General features: G+C 45.9%; 1 protein-coding gene across 1 annotated transcript; it reads left to right on the forward strand.

Moving 5' to 3' along the window:
- The first annotated feature begins 1,114 nt into the window (after positions 1-1,114).
- Positions 1,115-22,425, forward strand: LOC136632069 (sialate O-acetylesterase-like). The gene is made up of 10 exons (XM_066606672.1): positions 1,115-1,208; positions 8,750-8,911; positions 9,462-9,637; positions 9,721-9,859; positions 12,506-12,704; positions 18,242-18,354; positions 19,745-19,878; positions 19,957-20,111; positions 21,444-21,639; positions 21,819-22,425. The coding sequence occupies exons 1-10, from the start codon at positions 1,154-1,156 to the stop codon at positions 22,047-22,049; spliced, it is 1,560 nt and encodes a 519-aa protein (XP_066462769.1). The 5' UTR covers positions 1,115-1,153; the 3' UTR covers positions 22,050-22,425.
- Positions 22,426-22,778: the final 353 nt, after the last annotated feature.

The following is a 22,778-nucleotide window of genomic DNA, read 5'->3' on the forward strand; positions in this document are numbered from 1 at the left end:
GGGCATCACATATGACGGTCGATCACATCTAGTAGTGGTACGAGGGACAATGACAGCTCAGCGATATGTTCAGCACATCCTGCAGCCACATGTGTTCCTCTCATGGCGGCTTCCAGCAGGATAATGCTCGGCCGCACACACAAGGGGGTCACAGGAATGTCTCCACAACATTGTCACACATCTGTGCCCGTCTGGTCGCCAGATTTATCAGAAATAGAACATTTATGGAACCATCTGGGTTACCGATACGACAGCCTACGAGTTTGCAAAATCTAGAGGCTCAGTTATAGCAAATGTGGAGCGATATGCTGCAGGATACCATACAGAACCTGTATGCCTCCATGCACGCCCATATCACATCTTACATCCAAGCTAGAGGCGTTATAACAGGGTACTAGAGCCTCCATGCACGCCTGTATCATATCTTGTAGCCAAGCTAGAGGCAGTACAACAGGGTACTAGAGCCTCTATGCCCACCCGTAACACATCTTGTATCCAAGCTAGAGGTGATACAACAGGGCACTACAGCCTCCATGCCCGCCAGTATCACATCTTGTATCCAAGCTACAGGCAGCATAACAGGGTACTAGAGGCTCTATGCCCGCCTGTATCAGATCTTGTATCAAAGCTAAAGGCGGTACAACAGGGTACAAGAGCCTCCATGCCCCCCCGTATCACATCTTGTATCCAAGCTAGAGACGGTACAACAGGGTACTAGAGCCTCCATGCCCGCCTGTATCACATCCTGTATCAAAGCTAGAGGCAGTACAACAGGGTACTAAAGCCTCCATGCCCGCCCGTATCACATCTGGTATCCAAGCTAGCAGGGTTACAACAGGGTACTAGAGCCTCCATGCCTGCCTGTATCACATCTGGTATCCAAGCTAGCGGCGGTACAACAGGGTACTAGAGCCTCCCTTCAAGCAGTCATTTATCCACAATAAATTCTCCTTTTGCTCTGAGATTGTAATCACTTACTAATAAAGTTACAATCACACTGAGAAAGTTTCATTCCATTCCGACAACTTCTAGCTGTGGGCTGGTTTTTGGCAATGAGGGTGTAGTAATGCAGTGTCTGGAACGGTCTCCCCTGTTCAGGGACTCCACCTCCTATTTTCCAGGCACATCCTGGTGAAGCACCAGTATCGGTGACATGACGGCGACGCTGCTGCTGCTGCTGCAAGCTCTGCTGCTTCTCACAAGTGCAGGTACCGACCAGTCAATCAGCCTCCTGCGTGATACATTGTAGCAAGACTGCAGGATGTAGCATTACAGTAGATGGGGTGGATCTCCGGTGCCCTGTCACCCACACAGCACTAGATGCTGCATGTATCCATTCTTATAACCCATGCAGCTATCAGGACATGCTGAGAGTTGTAGTTCCACGGCAGCTGGAGAACCGCAGTTTGCAGACCACTGATAGACCTTTACTACAGCAGGAAGTTGTTGGATAGGAACTTTCTGACAATTCTGTGTATTCTCATCATATTTGGAAAGGACATCATAGATCGTAAGCTCTTCTCCAGCAAGAAGTAAGGTGAATGGAAAGTCTTTCACAGTCAAAGTCAGTTTATTTTTGGCTGGGAGAACTCCGCGTCCACCCAGTCATTGTTTAGGAGAAGTCGCAGCTTGAGATCTTATGACGGACAGGGAGGATCACATGATATCTGTTAACCCTTCCTGGTGCGGACTGACTACTGACTATATAAAATGGGTGAAATAAAGGTGTGCAGGTTTGGCCGTATTCACACCGATGAGTGTGAGATCAGTCTGAGATCTTGGACTGATATTACACTCTTAAACCTGCAATTTTTTTTCTTATGCGATTCTGATGCGTTGTGCGACAAAAGTACATTGCTGCACATGTGATTTTTCATGCATATTGTTTCCATAGTAAAACTGCATCGCACGGGCATGCCAAAATCATGCAATTTTTCTTTCTGCCTCCCATAAGGAATAATGGGCAATTCTGCAAGAGAATCACTCAGACAGGGCATGCTGCAGTTTTTTGATCTCCCACTATAGGTGCACTTGTGAGTTAACACATTAAAATCCGTGGGTTATTTTCCAGTAAGAGTTCCATCCATATCAGATAAAACCTGCACTGAAAAATCATTTGTGTGACTACAGCCTTAGGGCTCATTCACAGGAGCGTAGCTATTTTTGGTTGGCTGTGTCAAGGCCACAACGTGACTGAGAATCGCGTGAACTGGCGCACAAATCTGCTGTTTGTGTGCCCAGATAGCCGCGCTAAAATAGCAGGGCTATATGAGTGTTAAATTGGGTGAACGAATAGCAGCCGCAAGCACGTTGCCGCTGCTATTAGCAAGTATGCCGATTACTTACTCCTGGGCCATGAACCCTCCCAAATGTACGATGAAGAGTGATGCAGGTGAACCAGACATGAACAAATTGGCAGGGCTATCATCAGATGATGAAGAATTGGTGCCCAAAGTTTCTGAGGAGCAGCTCAAGATAACACAGGAAGGACTCAGTGATCTTATCAGGGATCTGGAATGGCCCAAGAATAAAGGCCCTTTTACACACAACGATTATTGCTCAAAATTCGCTCAAAAGCCATTTTTTAAGTGATAGTAGTTGTGTGTAAATGTGTGCCCATCGTGCACTTACCATGCACTTTTCGTCCATCGCTGACTTCAGGTCTGCATGAAGTCCTCATCCATAAGATAAGATGGACCGCACTGTGTGTTCTCCGCGGGCAGCGCTGATAACATTCTTTAACAGCTGTTAACAGCCACTGCCCTGCTGGAGAACAATAGCTATGTATTTAGAGAACAGACCACCAGCTGTCCTCTAAATACATGCACATGAAGTATTAAAGGGCTGATTAGTCCATTAGTACCTATGCAAAATGATTGCTCAGAACTGTCAGTTTCTGATGCATTTCGGGCGATCATCTGTGTGTGCAAATGCACCTTAAAGCAGAACTATTGGCCTCCGGGTTAAAACAATAGAATCACATTGCAGAAAATACTCTCGCTGCTGATAACAATGCTTTGGGCAACTCTGTTCTGAAGAAGGTGATCTCGCTTTATGTAACAATGTCAATGGTGTTATGGCAGCTTTGGGCATCACATATAATCACGATGAATGGAGATTCTTCAAAGGTACTTTTGCACAACTGTAATGTACTGCCTCTAGAGATGAGCAAACCTACTCTTTTCGAGTATTTACTCGATCGAGCACCGCGATTTTCGAGTACTTCAGTACTCGGGTGAAAAGATTCGGGGGGCGCTGGGGGGCGGGGGGAGGCGTGGCGCAGGAGGTAGCAGCGGGGAACAGGGGGGAACCCTCTCTCTCTCCCTCTCCCCCCTCAAACATTGAGCGATCACCTTGGCTCGGAGCGGGGGATGCAGAAGACAAGTGGGGCCACTTGTCTTCTGCATCCAGCTGTTCTCTGCTCGGAGCGCCCAGCTGTTATACAGCCAAGCGCTCTGAGCGGAGGATGAAGAACACAACGGGACAGCTGTGTTTTTCATACCCTGCCTGTCTTCAGGGAGCAGTATACAGCTGAAACAATAATATCAGCTGTATTCCCCTGTGAATTCCTGATGACTGATCGCTGATCTTTCAGCATGCTGAAAGATCAGCAATCAGCGACGGCTTAACGAAAACTGCACAATGTCAATGTCGTTAGATACAACGATTATCGCTCAAAAGATGGCTTTGAGCGATTTTTGAGCGAAAACCGTTGTGTCTAAATCAGCCTTAAAGGTGCTTTTAGATGGAACGATTATCATTCCAAAAATCGTTCAAACGAGCAAAAGTGAACGATAATCGCTTGGTCTAAGTGCAGCCAGCAATCTAACGACAAACAAGAATTGTTCACTTTTCATTCGTTGTTCGTTTTCTGCAGGCATTGTTGGCTCATTCACTTACACTGGACAACAAAAATGCACTTTGAAATTATTTTCCTTTCTCAAAGTAGTTAAACTACTCTAATTTTGGATCGAGAAACACGATTTTGTTTTTTAGCTCTGGTTTTTAAGATATACTAGTCTCAAATCAAAATACTAAAAATACGTTTTTAAGTTCTTTCTTTTCTCAAAATAACTAAACTGCCCTAATTTGGGGGCGAGGACAATGAATGGGACGTTATATTTTGTTTAGTCGGCCTAACTCTGGTCTTATAGATACATTAACTTCAAATGAAAGAGCTTAATCACATGAGCGGATTCTCTTTGCCAGTCGCTTGTACTCCTCTTCTGGGGCGTCTCTTGTCACTGTCCACCAGTAGTCGGCCAGCAGAGAAGCCTCCATGTTCCCCGATACCTTTGTTCCATTCTCGATACATCCTGATGGAATTGCTCTCCGTGTTCGTCACTCGCGGCGCCGCAGTTATCCGGGAAGAAGTCCTGGTGAGAATGTAGGAAATGGATTTTGCAGTGACATCTTGCAACCTTATCGATGGTACTTTTCAAGAAGTTTAGTCACAACCTCAACGTAGTTGTCAACTCTTGGATTTCCCATGAAGCCATACACAACATCTTTACATGCCTCCCATACTGCTTTCTCATGACCCTGAAGAACTCGCTCAAAGTTTTTATCTTTAAGATGATCATGGCTTTGCGGACCAATGAAGACGCCTTCTTTAACTTTAGCATCACTGAGCTGTGGAAATTGTCTTCTGAGGTCCTGAAAAGCTTCTCCACCCCGGTTCATCCCCTTTACAAAGTTCTTCATAAGTCCAAATTAAATGGGCGACAACTCAGAGCCAAGAGCCAACTCAAAGTCTTCAATGTCATTTTTGTTTCTTCCACAACGAAATGATTTAGAAATACCCATTTTCAAGTCAGAAAGATTTTCACTGTTGACCAGTGTTATCGTTCGGTTTAAACAGCACTCATTCGGTCTTTCAGCGCATGTGAAGAACTGAACAATTCTGAATGATTCTTGTTTGAACGAGCCCACAATGCCTCTGCCCGTAGTGATGTCACTCACTTGTTCAGAGAAGAATCGGCTCATCTAAAAGGACCCTTTCTGTACACCAGGCTAGAAGAATGTAGTGTATCAGTATCATTAAACTCGGCGTTCTTTACTTTTTCCTCTGTAACTTTCAAACTAAACCCAATCTCACATTTTCAATGTCATTTTTGTGTTCATCATTCAAAAATTACATAAGATTAGTTAGTCATGTCTCCGTTACAAAACCTCTGTTCAGCAAACACGTTCCCTTTAATTCAAGGTTAAAGCGACAAGGCTGGCACTACTCAAAAATACCATCAACAGCCGCACATTATGGGCAGATCTGTCAAGAAGCAAAAGTAATGTGCATAATATGCTACAACAAACTTTGCATTATTTTCAATGGTCCCTCACACACAATGCCCAAAATGCACACCCCAAGGCCTCTTTCACATGAGGATTGCTTCCATGGGCTTCTATGGGAGCTGCCGGCTGATTGCGGCCAAAAGATAGGGCAAGACCTATCTTTTCTGGCCGCATAAAAACATCAGCCAGCGTATTTTGTTCTATCTTCTCCAGATGTTTTTGCATGGCTAATAATCTGCCATGTGAAGGAATGCATTTGAATCCAATGCTTCACACGGTCGCGAGCTATTTATCACGGCTAGATTAGCCACGTAAAAACGCGTGTGTGAATAAGGCCTAAGGTTGGGTTCACAGGGGACGGGATTGCCGTGGAATTTCCGTGCGGCAATTCTGCCCGCGGCTCCCAATCTTGGCATTAGCCAGACATGTGGACGAGATTTTGCAAAAATCTCGTCCCCACAGGGCAGCCCATCCGTCGCAGCAAAGCCGGGTGGAACCAGAGATGCGGAGCGGAATTGACAGCCGCAGCATGTCATTTCTTTTTTTTTTTCCCGCTGCAGCCGCTCTCCTCTTTATGGAGAAAGCCGCAGCGGAATGCCAGCGGCCCAACCGCTCCATAACCAGCAGCGAAATGCCGCGGGTATTGAAGCTGTGGCTCTCCCGTGAAAATCTTGCGGTTTTCCGTCGCGGCCAAGCCGTGAGATTTCCGCGGGATTTGCATCCCGTGAGAACCAAGCCTTATACTGAGTTTTTTTACACAGTTTACTATGCTGCCAGGTGGGCAAAAAAAAGTTTTGATGTCATCAGCTTGCCTGCGTTGTTCCTGTGCAAAAATATGCATTAAAAACGCCGGCAAATGCACACAAAAAAGCAGCTTTGCACGCAGTAAAAGCACCGCATAAAAAACGCAGTGTTTTTACATCCGTTTGTCTGAGAGTGGCCTTAAAAGTAATTGAAAATGTCAGCTAGAGGCATTATATAATATAAATAATACAGCCTATGATTATTACACACAATATATAAAGATATTCCTGCCTAATTGGGCTAAAGTGCAAAGAAAAAATGCAAATAATGAGTCACTTTAGCCCAATTAGGCAGGAATATCCTTATATATCATGTGCAGTAATGACAGGCTGGTATTTCTACATGAGGATATGAGGTAGATGTGATACATATTATAGAATGCTTGTTATTATTGGTATGTGTTTTGTTTGGAGGCATTTGGTCTTTGACTTTTCTTCTTTGTTTGCTATTGTACAATTAATCTTGTTTCAAGTTACATTGTCCAGAAAAGACCATTGTATGCCGAAAATATTATAACCTGAGGCCATTGTCACTGGAGAGCTCTGTGTACTGTGCGGATGACTTCTGTACAATACATGAGCTGGAAGACAGATTAGGAGACTAGTTACAGTTTCTCTCATTCTGCAGATTAAGGCCTCATGTCTACCGGCGTATTTTTGCTGCTTAGTGTAGAACGGCATTCCGCTCCGGATTCCGCAGCAATGACCCTCCATAGCATGCTATGGAAAAATGATTCTTCATTCACACGAGAGGAAACCAATTGCCATTTCTGCTCGCAAATAAAAAATTGCAGCATGCTCCGTTTTACTGCAGTTTCCGCATGGCCGTATTCCATTAAAGTCAGTGGAAGCCGCCCGATCCACTGCCCGTATGCAGTTGACATTCCGGACGGGCCGCGGATTCCGCAAAAGAAAGCAGGAGTAAAAAAAACAACAAAAAACTGTACTACGCATGAGCGCTGGCCGGCACTTCTGCACACATCCGCAGTGCAGAAAGAGAAGACACAGACAGGTACGCAGGGTCGTTGGCCACTGGCACGGGCGAGTTCCATGTGGGATTTCCCATGCAGAATCCGTGCGTGCCTGTAGACATGAGACCTGTACAGTATAATTATGTCAGACCCTTTCAGACGGAACGATTCCTTCAAAAGATATTTCAAATGTGTGAAAGCTAAATCGTTCGCTTTTTGTTCGTCACTCATTTTCTGAAGGCATAAAAATCATGGGTGGCTCATTCACATATCATTCAGTTTTAATAACGCTCATTCATTCGTTCTCAGTCACTTATACAGTGAATGTGAATGAATGTAAACGGACCCTAAGTGAGGCCGCTCAACAATATATAGAAACTAATTTTAAAAGGGTAATCTAAAAATTTACTTTTTTCACCTATCCATAGGAAGTCTGATTGATGGGGGGCTCACCAATGAGACCCCCACCAGTTTTCATGGTCCCCTCTCCTCCTTATTGTTGAACCTGCTACAGCTCCTCAATGAGGGGGAGATTAAAGTATTAAATATTGGCTATTGATGATGAATGGAGTAGCAACATGTACTCTAGACTACCTCTCCATTCAGACTCCTCCTCACTGCCGGGGTGCAGTGAGCTCACAGTGAGGAGGAGAGGAGGACAAGGGACCATCGGTGAGACCATCATCAATCAGAGTTTTATCACCTCACCTATCCTTTGCATAGGTGTTAAAAGTCAATTTTGGGGATACCCCTTTAAACAATTTTCTATTACTGTAAGTTGGAATATTTATTGAAATAGAACAGACCTCTGGAAAGAATTTACAAAGAAATCCTGAGATCAGGCCGAGGGTTGGGCCTCGCAGAATACTGGCTGCCTTGATCATAACACATATCTTCAATACGAAGACTGGTTGGGGATACAATACCCTGAAAGGGAAAGATACCGAGTTAGATGGACGTTCTGCATCAGAGATCCCTCCTGGTTTCGTTTTTTTTTGTATATTCTGATTGATTCCTGTACAGGAGGGGCTGATGGGGTGTTTGCACATCTGCTGACCTAAGAATTTTATTGAGGTTGTAACATCTGCCCTGATTTGCATCCTCCTCTTATTGCTTCATTTTTAACTCTTTCAGTCCCATACTTCTTCACTTGACATCAGGACGCCTCCTCGCACTGACATGCTTTTAATGGTGCAAGATGCATATAAAGATTAGGATAACTCCTTCTTATATTGCAGACCCCCTAGTTAAATAGGGGTTGAAGTCACTCCCTTATGCCTTCCATGAAAAATTTGTAGTGAAGAATGGAGGAATAATTAATGAACATTCGTTATGACCAATTTGGCTGCCATGGGCTATTAGAGGAAGACCCCCATTCGCTCGAAAAAAAAAGGCTTTAACACCAAAATCCTTTAAAAACCTTCAGGTTTGCTAGTTAGAAAAGAAGTTTGCAGAACAGGTTTGCTGGTGTGAAACATTTTTGGTACCCTCCCACTGCAAGATGTAGCCACACTGCCCTCTGCTGCCAACTTGTGTCATAGTCACACAAAGCAGTGCACTAGTTCTCTTGGGTAGTTCAGGATTTTGCTTCCTCAGAGTCAATGAGAAAAAAAAGTTCTAAAATAAAGAAGTAGAGGACTACAAGGGGTGTTATTGTAACATGATGCTTTGTGTTTGTTCCAGATGCCATATTCAGATTTGCATCCTATTATGGAGACCACATGGTTCTGCAGCAGAAGCCAGCCCAGGCAGTTGTATGGGGGTATGGAGAAGTGGGAGCCTCGGTGACGGTGACACTTCTGCAAGGAATGAATATCTTCTCAAAGACGGCGGTGAATGTCAATGGTAAATGTAAAAGGGCAATGGGCAAAGGTATAAGGTTGGCTGACTTTTTTGAAGTTCAGCTGTAAATAATACACATTAGATACAAAATGCGATTGTTCCCAGCAAGAGAAACCAAGAAATCTTGTAGATATGAAACCTTTTAATGGCTAACAAAAATACACGATGTTATAGCGAGCTTTCCAACCTCTCAGGTTCTTCCTCAGGCATAATGCATTCACTTAGACATTGTCTCTATTTCAGCCACTGTCAATCACGGGTGAGATAGCTTACAGTACATCCAGGAATTCCATCCAGATACCTTTTCTGGGATTTCAGACATGAGCCACGATGGGACGCTGGACATAAATGGGAAACGCAGTGTGAATGTATCCCTACTGAAGTGCTGCAAGTGTTATGCAACTTTCTAACAGACTTGTTTCAATTTCTCATAATTTTTAAGATCTCTCCCCCGTTCTTGTGATTCTATATATATAGGGGATAACATCTTTTTGTGGGAGATTTGCATGGGTGTTCAAGACCCTTATGTTTTGCCTTTCATGTTGACCTTCAGGTGATGTTGGAGTCTGGAAGGTGCTGCTGGACCCCATGGATTACGGGGGGCCTTATCACTTGATCGCCCAACACAGCTTCAAGCAAAAAGTTCTTAGTATCCACCTGGATGACATTCTATTTGGAGATGTTTGGGTTTGTGGGGGGCAGAGCAATATGGAGATGACCGTATCCCAGGTAGATGGATCCTAAAAACCAATTATCAGCCACCTCCTTGATCTCTCTGCATCTTCACTTTCAGTTCATTTTCTGTTCTTCAGATTTTCAATGCCAGTCAGGAGCTGGCACGAGCCGCCGATTACCCAAACGTCCGGCTGTTCACCACCTCACATGAGACATCTAAAACAGAACTACTAGACCTTGCCAATGTGGATTTGGAGTGGTCAGTCCCCAATAAGCGTAAGCATCTTCTCGTTCAACTATAAGTGCCATGTTAATGTTAGCAGGACAATGAGATTGTAAGAGTGCTTTCACACCTGTGTTAGGGATTCCGCTTTCCTGCTCTGTTCGGGGAGCAGGAAAGGGGAATCCCCGCAGCCGAATGGTTCTGTCTCTGGACGGAACCGAAAAGCGCTGGGTGGACCCAATTGACTATAATGGGGTCCGTCTGCTTTTCGCCCAGCTGCCTGACTTTTGGACGGAAGAAAAAAAGCTTCATGCAGCGCTTTTTCTTCTGTTTTTTCCAGCCATATATGTGATAGAACCTCGGGCCGGGGGTTTCAACACGGATGTGGGACCACCCTAAGAGGGTCCAGTTTTGTGTAAATAAGGCTTAATTATTGTAATTAAATGTTCTGTAACTTTATAGTATGCTGTACATTTAATTGCCTCACCATATCATACCTCTCTGCTTGCATCAGTTTACATCTGAAGGCTGAAAACTCCTGATGACCTAAATTGTTAGTTTTTTCAGGTGTACACGATCCTCTGTGAGCCATTCTCTCTTCTCACTCTCTTTCTTCTGTCTTGCTCTCTGCTCACTTGCTCTTCATTCTCTGTGACAGCTGTGGCAGAAGTTCACGATGCTATGCCATTGCTTTCAATTGGGTCGGCGCCACTGTTGCTGGCCTCATTGAAAGCAGTGGGTATTAGGCAACCCCTGCAGCATGATTTTCGGGGAAGAGCTTGAAATTTAAGCCCTTCCCTGAAAATCCTTCCTAGCTGGTAAAAAAAAAATATATATACACACTCACCTCTCTGCCGCTCAGGCGCATCCTTCGGCTGGCTCAGCCAATTACAGGCACCGCTTAGCCATTCATTAATGAATAGCTAAGCTCTGCCTGTAATTGGCTGAGCATTCAGCCAATCAGCATAGTCCTTTCAGGAGGCGGGGATTTTTAGGCGGAGGTTGCCTAAAACCCACTGCTTTCAATGGGGCCGACCCCATTGAAAGCAATAGGATAGCATCCTGGACTTCTGCCACAGCTGTGGCAGGGGATTCTGCCATAGAGGAAACTCCTCTCACAGCTGTCACAGCTGTGGCAGAAGTCCGTGATATACTTCCTACATTTTCAGTGGGGTTGGCGCTGCTGCCGGCCCCATTGAAAACACTGAGCGATATTGCAGATTTCGTCTCTGCGAAGCAAAGCTCTACTGAAACATCGCAATTGAGTATGAAACCATTGAAAATCATTGGTTTCATAATCATCGCTGTGGCATCACAGGGAAAATATCGGTAGTGGGTGTCCACCCTACTTCTTCTCTCTGTTCTATTTCTCGGGTCTCTTTTTCTTCTTTATCTTCTATTTTCTCTCTATGGCCGCCTGCAGACGGCCGGGTTGGATCCCGCTGTGAGAATTCTCGCAGCAGGACCTGACCTGACCCCTGCAGGGACCAGTGCGGCGCTCACCTCTCCCGCAGCTCCGGCTCTTTGATGTGCCGACTGCCGGCCAGCCGGCGCATGCGCAGAGCCGGGGCGCCGGGAAAGACATTTCTGTGTGGGGCTCTGCGAGACCCGCACAGAAATAGAACACGTCTGCATAGGATTGTGTTTTGCAATGCAATCCTATGTAGGCCTGCAGGGGTGGAAATTCTGCGGGAAATCCCGCCACAGAATTTCCGCCCGTGTGCAGGGGGCCTATAGCTCTCTCTGTGGTCCTCATAGTTTCTTACACCGCCTCAGTGCAGGTAAAATGTATCAGTCTGGACTCCATATAAACTCCCATATGATTGCCTACACTGGATACAATTGTAACAAAATCAGCTGTGTGCTAAGCATTAGGTCTGCGCAGGCTTTCAGCATATGAATGCAAACAAGAATGTCCCTAATCACTGTCAGAAAGCAGAGGTTTTGAAAATAGTGTTGAAAATTAAGGGGCGGTGGATGAGGGCGAGGAAGGGGGGGGGGGGGATTTATCATCAGGGGAATTGTTGATGCCACTTTTTTCCTGGAGTACTTGTTTCTTTTCCTCCAGTTGGGGCAATTTCAGCAAATCGAACAAAAGAAAGGAAAGAAATCTACCAGCATTCAAAGGTGCCGCAAAAATATGCAGAAGAAGGGGTTTAAGCCAAATAGATATAACTCCTATGCGTTAGGTGCAGCAAGAACCCCCAACTACCCCTTTCCAGGTCCCTGAATTATAGAAAAAGCGTAGTGCGTTTTGCTTCGCTGTTTCCGCAGTTCCTAATCACTTCATTGGGAACTATGGAAACAGTGCTGCTCTGAAGCCCTCACTGTGTTCGTAGTTACGGCCAGGTTGCTGGTAACTATAACAGCGGTTTCCCATCTCGGCTATGAAAAGCTGCAATGAGAATACCCCTTTTAATTCTGTCTAAAAGCCCGACTCACCAAATCCCACCCTCTTCTCTAGATATTTGAAAAGTGAAACAATAGGTGCAACATCTGTTCTTTTTTGCGCAAATCAATAGTAAAATTTGCCTACATTGATTTGCGCCAAAAAGATGCAACTTCACCATAATTCTGGCACAACTCCAATAGCGAATTTGTCCCAAAGTGTATTAAAACGTTGCATACGACTGAATTGGTCCTTTATGAATTTGCAGTGTTTTATCCAGTCATCATAATAACATACATTTTTTTGATAGAAAACCTTGGACATGGTGAATTCACATATTTTTCTGCGGTCTGCTGGCTCTTTGGACGACATTTGGCACGAAGGTTGACGTATCCAATAGGACTGGTGGTATCCGCGTGGGGAGGGACTCCCGTTGAAGCTTGGTCATCAAAAACAGCGCTGTCAAAATGTGGGCTGTCCAAGACCCCTGAGGAGATAATCCAGAGGAGGTGACTGATGAGTATGAGACGGCCTTCATCTAGTTACGCTTTACTGTGCATTGCTGTGGAATTTCGGAGTCAAATCTGCAGCTGCAATTTTGCAGCGTATCTGCGATGTGTGAACTAACCCGAAAGCCTCGTTCACATGAGCATTTCTATGTGGCGATAAAATGTCATCCGAAAATCGTGACCATATGAAGCATTGGATCCCAATACATTCATTCACAGGGGAGATTTTCAGACGCGTAAAAAATATCGTATTGTTAAAACATCAAATCGTCAACCGATTACACCGATTATCGGTGTCCTGCACAGGTGTAATTCGCTCCTCCATTTGGTAGTCATCTACCTGCATGGTGAGAGGATGCATCTATATGCACTCCTCACCCAGTAAGTAACGGCCATTTTCTGTGATTGTTTTTAATTTTTTATTTCCCCTTCTGTGACGCATTTATATTAGTGTAGGGACCCACTACAAGGCAAGGAACCGTGACGTGGTTAGTGGGCTCATGTATCTTGGCCAACATCCAACCAATGCCTTGCATTTATTATCTATCATTCACATGCAGTGTGGCATTAAAGGGGTTGTCCCGCGAAACAAAGTGGGTCTATACACTTCTGTATGGCCATATTAATGCACTTTGTAATGTACATTGTGCATTAATTATGAGCCATACAGAAGTTATTCACTTACCTGTTCCGTTGCTAGCGTCCTCGTCTCCATGGTGCCGTCTAATCTTCAGCGTCTAATCGCCCGATTAGACGCGCTTGCGCAGTCCGGTCTTCTCCCTTCTGAATGGGGCCGCTCGTGCCGGAGAGCTGCTCCTCGTAGCTCTGCCCCGTCACGTGTGCCGATTCCAGCCGATCAGGAGGCTGGAATCGGCAATGGACCGCACAGAAGACCTGCGGTCCACCGAGGGTGAAGATCCCGGCGGCCATCTTCACAAGGTAAGTAAGAAGTCACCGGAGCGCGGGGATTCGGGTAAGTACTATCCGTTTCTTTTTTTAAACGTCTGCATCGGGTTTGTCTCGCGCCGAACGGGGGGGCTATTGAAAAAAAAAAAAAACGTTTTGGCGCGGGACAACCCCTTTAAGACTCCAGGGGGAGCCCAGGGTGGCAGTACCAATGTGGTTCACTGAAGGAAATGCAGGGCAACCCGCCGAATTATCATGGCGTCATTAATAGGTTGCTGGTCTGCATGGTGAACTACATGTATCAGAATGGTCTGGCACCCTGTATCCACCATGTGTGGTAGTATACGCCAAGCATCCACCCCCCTCATTATCAGGAGGCAGTGTGAGTGGTTGTTTTATCGGTGTCCTGCACAGGTGTTATTGGCTCCTCCATTTGGTAGTCAGCTACCTGCATGGTGAGAGGAGGATGCATCTATATGCACTCCTCACTCAGTAAGTAACGGCCATTTTCTGTGATCGTATTGTTAAAACGTCAAATCGTCAACCGTTTTCGGTGAGCTGTCGTTTGACGAAAAACATTGGAGGTTCGAATAAACTCCTATGGGAGCTGAAAAAAACAGAAGGGTGAGGGAGATTACCTGCGCCCGGCACTCGGGAGAGAAGACAGGTTACTCTCTTTAGGCATTAGAAGTCATTATGAGGATTTTTGCTGACCGACGGAATTCCACGCTGCAGCGTATTTTTCCCGCAAGACGACTCTGTGAATGGACACAAATTAATCTCGCGGCTATTCTTCATTGATGTGATTTTCGGCCATGATGTGGCCAGCGTAAAATCGCATCGCAGTGTGAATGAGGCTTTAAATACATAAGAAATATAGAAGAAGATGTGTAATCCAGTTTTTGGCACAAATCGAGCCAGAATAATGGGGTGTTAAGTTCTTCCTGCTTCCCCTGCCCATAGACCCCTGTACTAATTATTTCCTTTGTCTAAGGCCTCATTCACATGGGCTACAAAATATCGCTACAAAACGCATGTATGTGAAGCCAATGGTTTCCAATGGGTTCTTTCAGGCTACAAAACATCACTTGTGTGAAAGAACCCATTGGAAACCATGGGCTTCAGATACATGTGTTTTGTAGGGAGATCTTGTAGCCTGTGTGAAAGAGGCCTTCTCTGCATACTAATCCTGCATCCCCCTTCCTCTCCTGCATTGCAATAAAGGCCCATTTAGACGGGACGAGTGTTGGCCAAACAATGCCCGTCACTCGTCCCCACACATACTCGCTCTCGTGCTGCTGCACAGGAGCTAGGAACACTGGCTCACAGCGGGGCGGCTGGAGGAAATTTTTCTCCCCCGCCCCTCTCCATTGACTTAACATAGCGGCAGTTCACTACTGAACGGCTGCTGTTTACAGAGAGTGACCAGAGATCTGCTTATCGTCCATAGTTTATGCTGCATATGGAGCTGGATGATGAGCTGATCACTCATTGTAAATAGCGCCTGTTCAGTTTTAAACAGCCGCTATGTTAAGTCAATGGAGAGGGGCGGGGGAGCGAGAGGAGTAAAATCTCCTGCAGCCTCCCCGCCCCCTTGCTGGCCGCTCTGTGAGCGAGCCAGCACTACCAGCTCCTGTGCAACAACACGGGAGCGAGGACACACAGGGATGAGTGTCAGGCATCGGTTGCCCGACATTTGTCCCGTCTTAAGTTACAGCAGCTCAGCAGTCAGAACAGGGAGGAGAGCGAGGGGGTCTTCAAACAGCAGGTGAGGCAAATAGAGGGTTATCCTCTACTCATCCCTCTAGCTGTCTATGACTCCGCTACTGATGTCCTGAGCTGTCTGCATGATATGTAGACTTCAGCTATGTGAGATATGTGGTCAGTGTGTGTATAAATGTACAATTTGCACTATTTACTTATCATTTACTTTACATGTCATTCGCAGGGTACATTCATGTCACAGTACTATATGCTCTAATTAAACATTTGCTACACAATAGAGCCATCCAAGTGTAACGAAATGAATAGAATGAACAGTAGATCAGATCATACTGACATCTCAACCGGATGTCGCGATGATAAATCACAATGGACTTGCAGTGCAGCAGTTCCTACTGATACAATTATGGATGTAGCCTTTGTACCTCAAACGTCACAAGTGTTAACTATTCACCATATATAAATATACAGTACATGTTAAACATATATAGACATGGCACAGAGCGCTCACATACACTGCATTATTGTAGCCGCATTACACAAGTTGTATTATGTCAGGAATAGAGATGAGCAATCACGCTCGGATAAGGCAGTTACTCAAGTAACTGACTACTCGTCCGAGCATATGTGGGGGGGTCGGTGGGGGGGAGAGTGAGAGAGATCTCTCTCTCTTTCCCCGCTGCTCCCACCTGCTCCCCCGTGTCGCCCCTCCACCTCCCGTATATGCTCAGGCGCGTAGTCAGTTACTCGAGTAGAGCGATATTCGCTCGAGTAACTGCCTTATCCAAGCGTGATCACTCATCTCTAGTCAGGAACCAACCTACTTTTGGTGCAATGAATGTATGTTTAATGACCATGTTTAATATATATATATATAGTACACCCACACATTATACTCCCATATACACACTTTACAGATCATACAGACCGCTCATTTCATCACTAGTGGAGCCATAGAGATAGTCAGGCCTCCCTCACACAGGCGTGGGGTGGCTATATAGACTGCCTGTCAGATCACAGTATGATGTAATGCTATGGCATTACATCATACTGCAGGAACAATCAAAGCATCACAAGTTGTTGTCCCCTATAGGGACTAAAAAAAAAAAAAAGAATAAAAGTTTTACTAATTCTTAAAAAAAAGTAATAAAAGTAGAAAAAAAAGAATCTAAACAATAAAATAAAAATACATACTTGGTATCGCCACGTCCATTAAAGTCTGCTCTATCAAAGTCACACAATATTTACCCCGCAAGGTGAACGTCGTCCAAAATAAAAAAAAAAAAAAGAACGCCCTGTCTCAAAGGAAAAATGCAATAAAAAGCCACCCAAAAGTCGTATGTATTCCAAAATGGTACCAGCGCAAACTACAAGACATCCCGCAAAAAATGAGCCCCCTCACTGCTATATCGATAGAAATATAAAAGATGATGGCACAAAATAATTTTAAAAAATTAACTGTCTTTGAAAAAAAATAGAAGTAGTACAGCAAAAAAACAAACTATATGTTTCCAAAATAAAGAAAAGACTTCAGCAGCATTAACCCTTTCCAATCCACAGTCTGACATCTGAAGACATTTTGATTGAAGCCTATACAGCTCTGATGTTAGAAAATATCCGGCAGGGTATTCTTACTGTATGTTACTGGCCGCTCTGTTGTCGGGGACCTCTCTAGCATGTCCCATACCGCAGTACTGGCTCTAGCCAGCTGATGGCGCCATTGTATAATGGCAGAAAGAGAAAGCCCTCTAGGAAACCCTGAATCCAAAATTGGATTGCAAAGGGTTAACGGTGCCAATTAACAACGTAGATTTTATGCCTCCATCACATATAGAAAGGCAATGTTTCGGCCATCTTGGCCTTTCTCAAGCTCGTTAACTGGCACCGTTAATGCTGCTGAAGCCTTTTCTTTATTTTGGATACTTTCTTCGGGAGTAAGATTTGGTCTCCTGGGCACTTCAGCTGTTGCATAAATTCGCCCCTCATGAGGGTTTAAATTTGGTGCTGCTGACAGATATCTTTGCTATACTTAAACTATATAAGTTTGGTATCGTAGTAATCGTACTGACCCATAGAATAAAGTTATCATGCCATTTTTGTTGCAGTTTGTGCGCCGTAGAAAGATGAAAGATGGCGGAATTTCGTTTTTCTTTTTCATTTTTCTCCACTTAGAATTTTTAAAAAAGTTTTTCAGTACATTTTATGGTACAGTAAATAGTATCATTTAAAAATATAACTCATCCCGCAAAAAACAAGCCCTCATACAGCGAAGTCGATGGATAAATAAACAAGTTACGATTTTTTTAAAAGGAGGGAGGGAAAAAAAGAAAATGGAAAAACGAAAAAAAAGCTTGGTCACTAAAGGGTTAAACCAAGATACATATCACATACTACTCACATAACCAAAAAGTATAAGGTCAGCTGACCCACTAAAGACCTGGCTGTGGGGTCCCTCTATAGAGGGTGAGCTCTATTTTTTTCTTACCTCACAGTTTTCTATAACGTCCTCCATGCTGCTGCTTCTCAGTATACGATACAGTTAACATACAGTAGGGCCGCAAGATCTCTCTGTACTGTATATGGAGACATCACAGCAGCTAGTCTTCACCCACCAGCTCAGGGAAAACTGAGAATTGGAAATGGAGCCTGCAAAGGAAAAAACTAGTGAAGAATGCTATATAATAGCCAGAATTACTGTTATTCCTCATGTACACACGGCAACTTATTCTGAAGAGTCACCAACAGGTACGCTTTAAATGTAAATCATCAGCCAGCCGTGACAGAACTCCCATTGTGCATCTTTTTCCCTATAAGGAATCATCGGGATTGAGGGACGATTACATAAACTGTAATTTAATACAAGGAAAAGTCCTAGCTGAGGCTAAACACTTCCAACTGTGTTCCTACAGATGTCATGACGCTGCGGCTATGGCAGGTGGTCCGTGTGAACACTCCGTGCTGTGGAACGCCATGATCCATCCCCTCCTGAACATGACCATAAAGGGAGCCATATGGTATCAAGGTGCAAAATAAAGACTTTATACCTCCCCAATTCATCTCAAGTGCACTACACCCTAACTTAAAGGGGTTGTGTCATTACCGGACAATATCCCTTTAACAGCGCCCACTTTACTAAAATAACAAACTGAGCAGTATTAACCCCTCCCCCACCGCTGCAGCCCTGCCGTGGTCCTAGTGTTATGACAGCTGAGATCACTGGAAGTCAGATAACCAATCGGAGGCAGCAGTGTCACCGTTGGTTCTCCTGCTATCGGCGCTCACGTCCTGGGTGCCATGATGTCAGGAGCGCAGAACGGGGATGGCTACAGCAGCCATCTGACTTCTGATGACGTCAGCTGTCAAAACAGACACTGGGACCACAGTGCAGCACCAGATCCCGGTAGTAGAGGAGAGGTAAGTCATGTTTTGTCAATTATTTTACTACAGTGAGCGCTATGAAAGGGATGTCAGATGGTAACCGGAGATCCCCTTTAATTAGTACATCTGGCACATCCCCACACACCTCTCGAAACCATCTGATCCACATTGCACACCTCTCTGCTACATTTAATAGATGCCACACTGTACTTTGCTACTGTACATATAATGACCGCTACACACCTCTACCCTCCATCTGTTACACTTCGCACACATTTCTATTCCTTCTAATAGATACCATGCACGGCTCTGCTACATCTGATAGATGCCAAACACTGGTCTGCTACATCTGCTAGATGCCAAACACTGGTCTTCTGCATCTGCTAGATGTCAAACACTGCCCTGCTACATCTGCTAGATGCCAAACACTGGTCTACTACATCTGCTGGATGCCAAACACTGGTCTGCTACATCTGCTAGATGCCAAACACTGGTCTGCTACATCTGCTGGATGCCAAACACTGGTCTGCTACATCTGCTAGATGCCAAACACTGGTCTACTACATCTGCTGGATGCCAAACACTGGTCTACTACATCTGCTGGATGCCAAACACTGGTCTACTACATCTGCTAGATGCCAAACACTGGTCTACTACATCTGCTGGATGCCAAACACTGGTCTGCTACATCTGCTAGATGCCAAACACTGCTCTGCTACATGCCAAACACTGGTCTGCTACATCTGATATATGTTAAACACTGGTCTGCTACATCTGATAGATACCAAACACTGCTCTGCTACATCTGATGGACACTAGACACCTCTCCATATTACCCACTGCTCACCTGTTCCGCTGTGCACAGCTCTCTGCTCCAGCTAACAAATGGCATGCACTACTCTGCTACATCTGTTATACTCTGCACACCTCTCTGCTTCATGTCATAGATGCCGCACACCATTCTGCTCCATCTGTCCACCCCATCTAATAGACATTACTGATGCATTATGACCCCAATGGTGTCTTGTATTTAGGGGAGGCGAACACTGGTTTAAATACAGATCTCTACAATTGTACTTTCCCGGCTCTTATCCAGGACTGGAGGCGATCCTTCCATGAGGGGTCCCTGGGGCAAACAGACCTCACCTTCCCATTTGGATTTGTGCAGGTAATGCCATTTGACAGGTGGATATTGTGGAGGAGGGGCGCACTATAGAGCTGAGCTTTATGTTCTGGTTCTCTACAGCTCAGCACACGCCGGAAAAACATTCCAAATGACAACTTCCCAGAAATCAGATGGCATCAAACAGCTGGCTATGGCTATGCCCCGAACCCCAAGATGCCCAATACATTCATGGCTGTTGCTATGGATCTTGGGGATGAGTATTCTCCGTGTGACAGGTAAAACTACAAAAACATGACTATTTGTACTATATAAACCTTCTGCCCCCCAAGTGTCAGTGCGCCATTCTCCTGTTCCCTCAAATGTCAGCATGTCCTTATCCCCCTAAGTGTCAGGATGTCCCTGTTCCCCCACCAAGTGTTGGCATGTCCTTGTCTTGTCCCCCTCAAGTGTCAGTGTATACTTGTCCTGTCTCCCCAAAGTTTACTTGTGCTATTGTCCTCCCCCTCGCCAAGTGTCAGTGTCCTTGACCTTGTCTCCGCATGTTTCAGTGGATCCTTGTCCTGTTTCACCAAAGTATCAGTGTGCCCCTGTCCTGTCCTGCCAAGTGTCAGTGTGCCCTTGTCCTGTCCCCCCAGGTGTAATTGTGCCCCTTTCCTGTCGTGCCAGTGTGCCATTTTTCTGTCCATGCACCCTTGTTCTGTCCCCCCAGGTGTCCGTGCACCCTTCTCCGGTCCCCCCAGGTGTCCGTGTGCCCTTGTCCTGTCCCCCCAGGTGTCCGTGCGCCCTTGTCCTGTCCCCCCAGGTGTCTGTGTGCCCTTGTCCTGTCCCCCCAGGTGTCTGTGCGCCCTTGTCCTTTCCCCCCAGGTGTCAATCTGCCCTTGTCCTGTCCCCCCAGGTGTCCGTGTGCCTTTGTCCTGTCCCCCCAGGGGTCCGTACCCCCTTTTCCTATCCCCAGGTGTCCGTGCGCCCTTGTCCTGTCCCCCCTAGGTGTCCGTGCGCCCTTGTCCTGTCCCCCTAGGTGTCCGTGCGCCCTTGTCCTGCCCCCATAGGTGTCAGTGTGGCCTTGTCCTGCCCCACCAGGTGTCAGTCTGCCCTTGTCCTGTCCCACCAGGTGTCAGGCTGCCCTTGTCCTGTTCCTCTAGGTGTCAGTGTGCCCTTGTCCTGTCCATCCAGGTGTCAGTGTGCTCTTGTCCTGTCCCCCCCCCCCCCCCCCCGGTGTCCGTGTGCCATTTTTCTGTCCCCCCCGGTGTCTGTGTGCCATTTTTCTGTGTCCCCCCCCCCCCCCCCAGGTGTCCATGTGCCCTTGTCTTGTTGCCCCAGATGTCCATGTGTCCTTCTCCTGTTGCCCCAGGTGTCCATGTGCCCTTGTCCTGTCCCCACCACGTGTCAGTGTGCCCTTGTCCTGTCCCCCCCCAGGTGTCAGTGTGCCATTTTTCTGTCCCCCCAGTTGTCAGTGTAACATTGTCCTGCCCCCCCAGCACCCCAGGTTTTAGCATGTCCTTGTCCTTTCACCCCATTGGTCAGAGTGTTATTGCTCTGTCCCCATGTTCTGTACCCCTGTATATCTTATACTATATATAACTGTATGTTGTTCCCTTGCCCCTCAGCGTTCACCCACGGGATAAGCAGACTGTGGCATACAGACTGTATCTGGGGGCACGAGCCGTCGCATACGGTGATCGGCGCGTCACTTTCCAGGGTCCTTTCCCAGCCTTGATTGACATCTATTACGCCTATTCATACATGAACATAACCTACAACCAGGAGCTGCTCATCACTTACCCCTGTGACAACATATTCGAGGTGAGAAAACCGAACCGCGAGCCTCGGAGCCCCACACTTGTGGTGCCAGGATGGTGATGATACCAGGAGATGCAGATCCCATCAGTGTCCTTCCATTGTATATAGAGGGGGTGCACTGCTCTTGTGTGGCCAATGTCCCCTCCCAGTTAGCATAACGGGGGTATTCATTTCTCCGACAGGTATTTTGCAGCGCTGGAGCCGACATGTACGGAGAATGGGACTACATCTGGGTCTCGGCTGCAGTGGAGTTGGTGTCCTCTAAAGTAGTCACAGTCTCGTTCAAAGGATGCAGCCACATCTCTGCGGTGCGGTACGCCTGGTCTGACTGGCCCTGCGAATACAATCAGTGTCCAATATACAGTGTCCACCGGAGGCTCCCGGCGCCACTCTTCATCAAGTACTTCAAATGACACCAATTTTTTTTTTTTGAGTTTTGGTGAAAGAAACCGTCCGGTGATATTTTTTGATTCTTGAATGTGTAATTTGCCGAATAATGAAATCCTCAGGGGATCCGCTGGAAGGTGCGCCGGGTGCACGGGATGATAAATATGCAATGTGCTAACAATTCTACTAGAATAGCTTGAATGAACTCTTTAACAGGCAGCCATTTTGTGGGCGGGTCCTTTTATGGCACTTTCTGCGGTATTCTGCTGCTGTGGTGATCGTTGCTTTTTTATCAGGCAATGCAAAAAATCGTGCAGGATCAAGCGTAGACAGCCGATCGCTGGCAATGTATTACTAATGAAGTGTGTCACTGCCACTTTAAGATTTGTACTTTGATAATTAAAAGCTGATTGAATAAATAAAACGGCTGAGCACTGCGCCAAACAGCTAAGTCATTGGATGGGAGGGTCATGTGATCTGTTCGCGTGTGTCAGCCGTACAGTAATTTTTTTTTGTTATACTTTTAGGCTGGAATCACACGAGCGCATGCGTATTTGTGTGTGCATTTGCACAGCCTTTTTGCAGAATGGGTGTTGAGTATTTGCGTATGTGTAACACCCCAATGCACTTACAGTTGGTAGGGCAGGAGGCCTTTTGTTGTCACGGTGACGCCACACTCTATTCGAACAGTCCGGATGATGATGACGCAGAAATAACGGAGACCAGTCCAGTATAGTTTAGTAAACTGAGAGTGA

Source organism: Eleutherodactylus coqui, chromosome 6, assembly GCF_035609145.1.
Source record: "Eleutherodactylus coqui strain aEleCoq1 chromosome 6, aEleCoq1.hap1, whole genome shotgun sequence".
In the NCBI taxonomy this organism is placed as follows: Eukaryota; Metazoa; Chordata; class Amphibia; order Anura; family Eleutherodactylidae; genus Eleutherodactylus; species Eleutherodactylus coqui.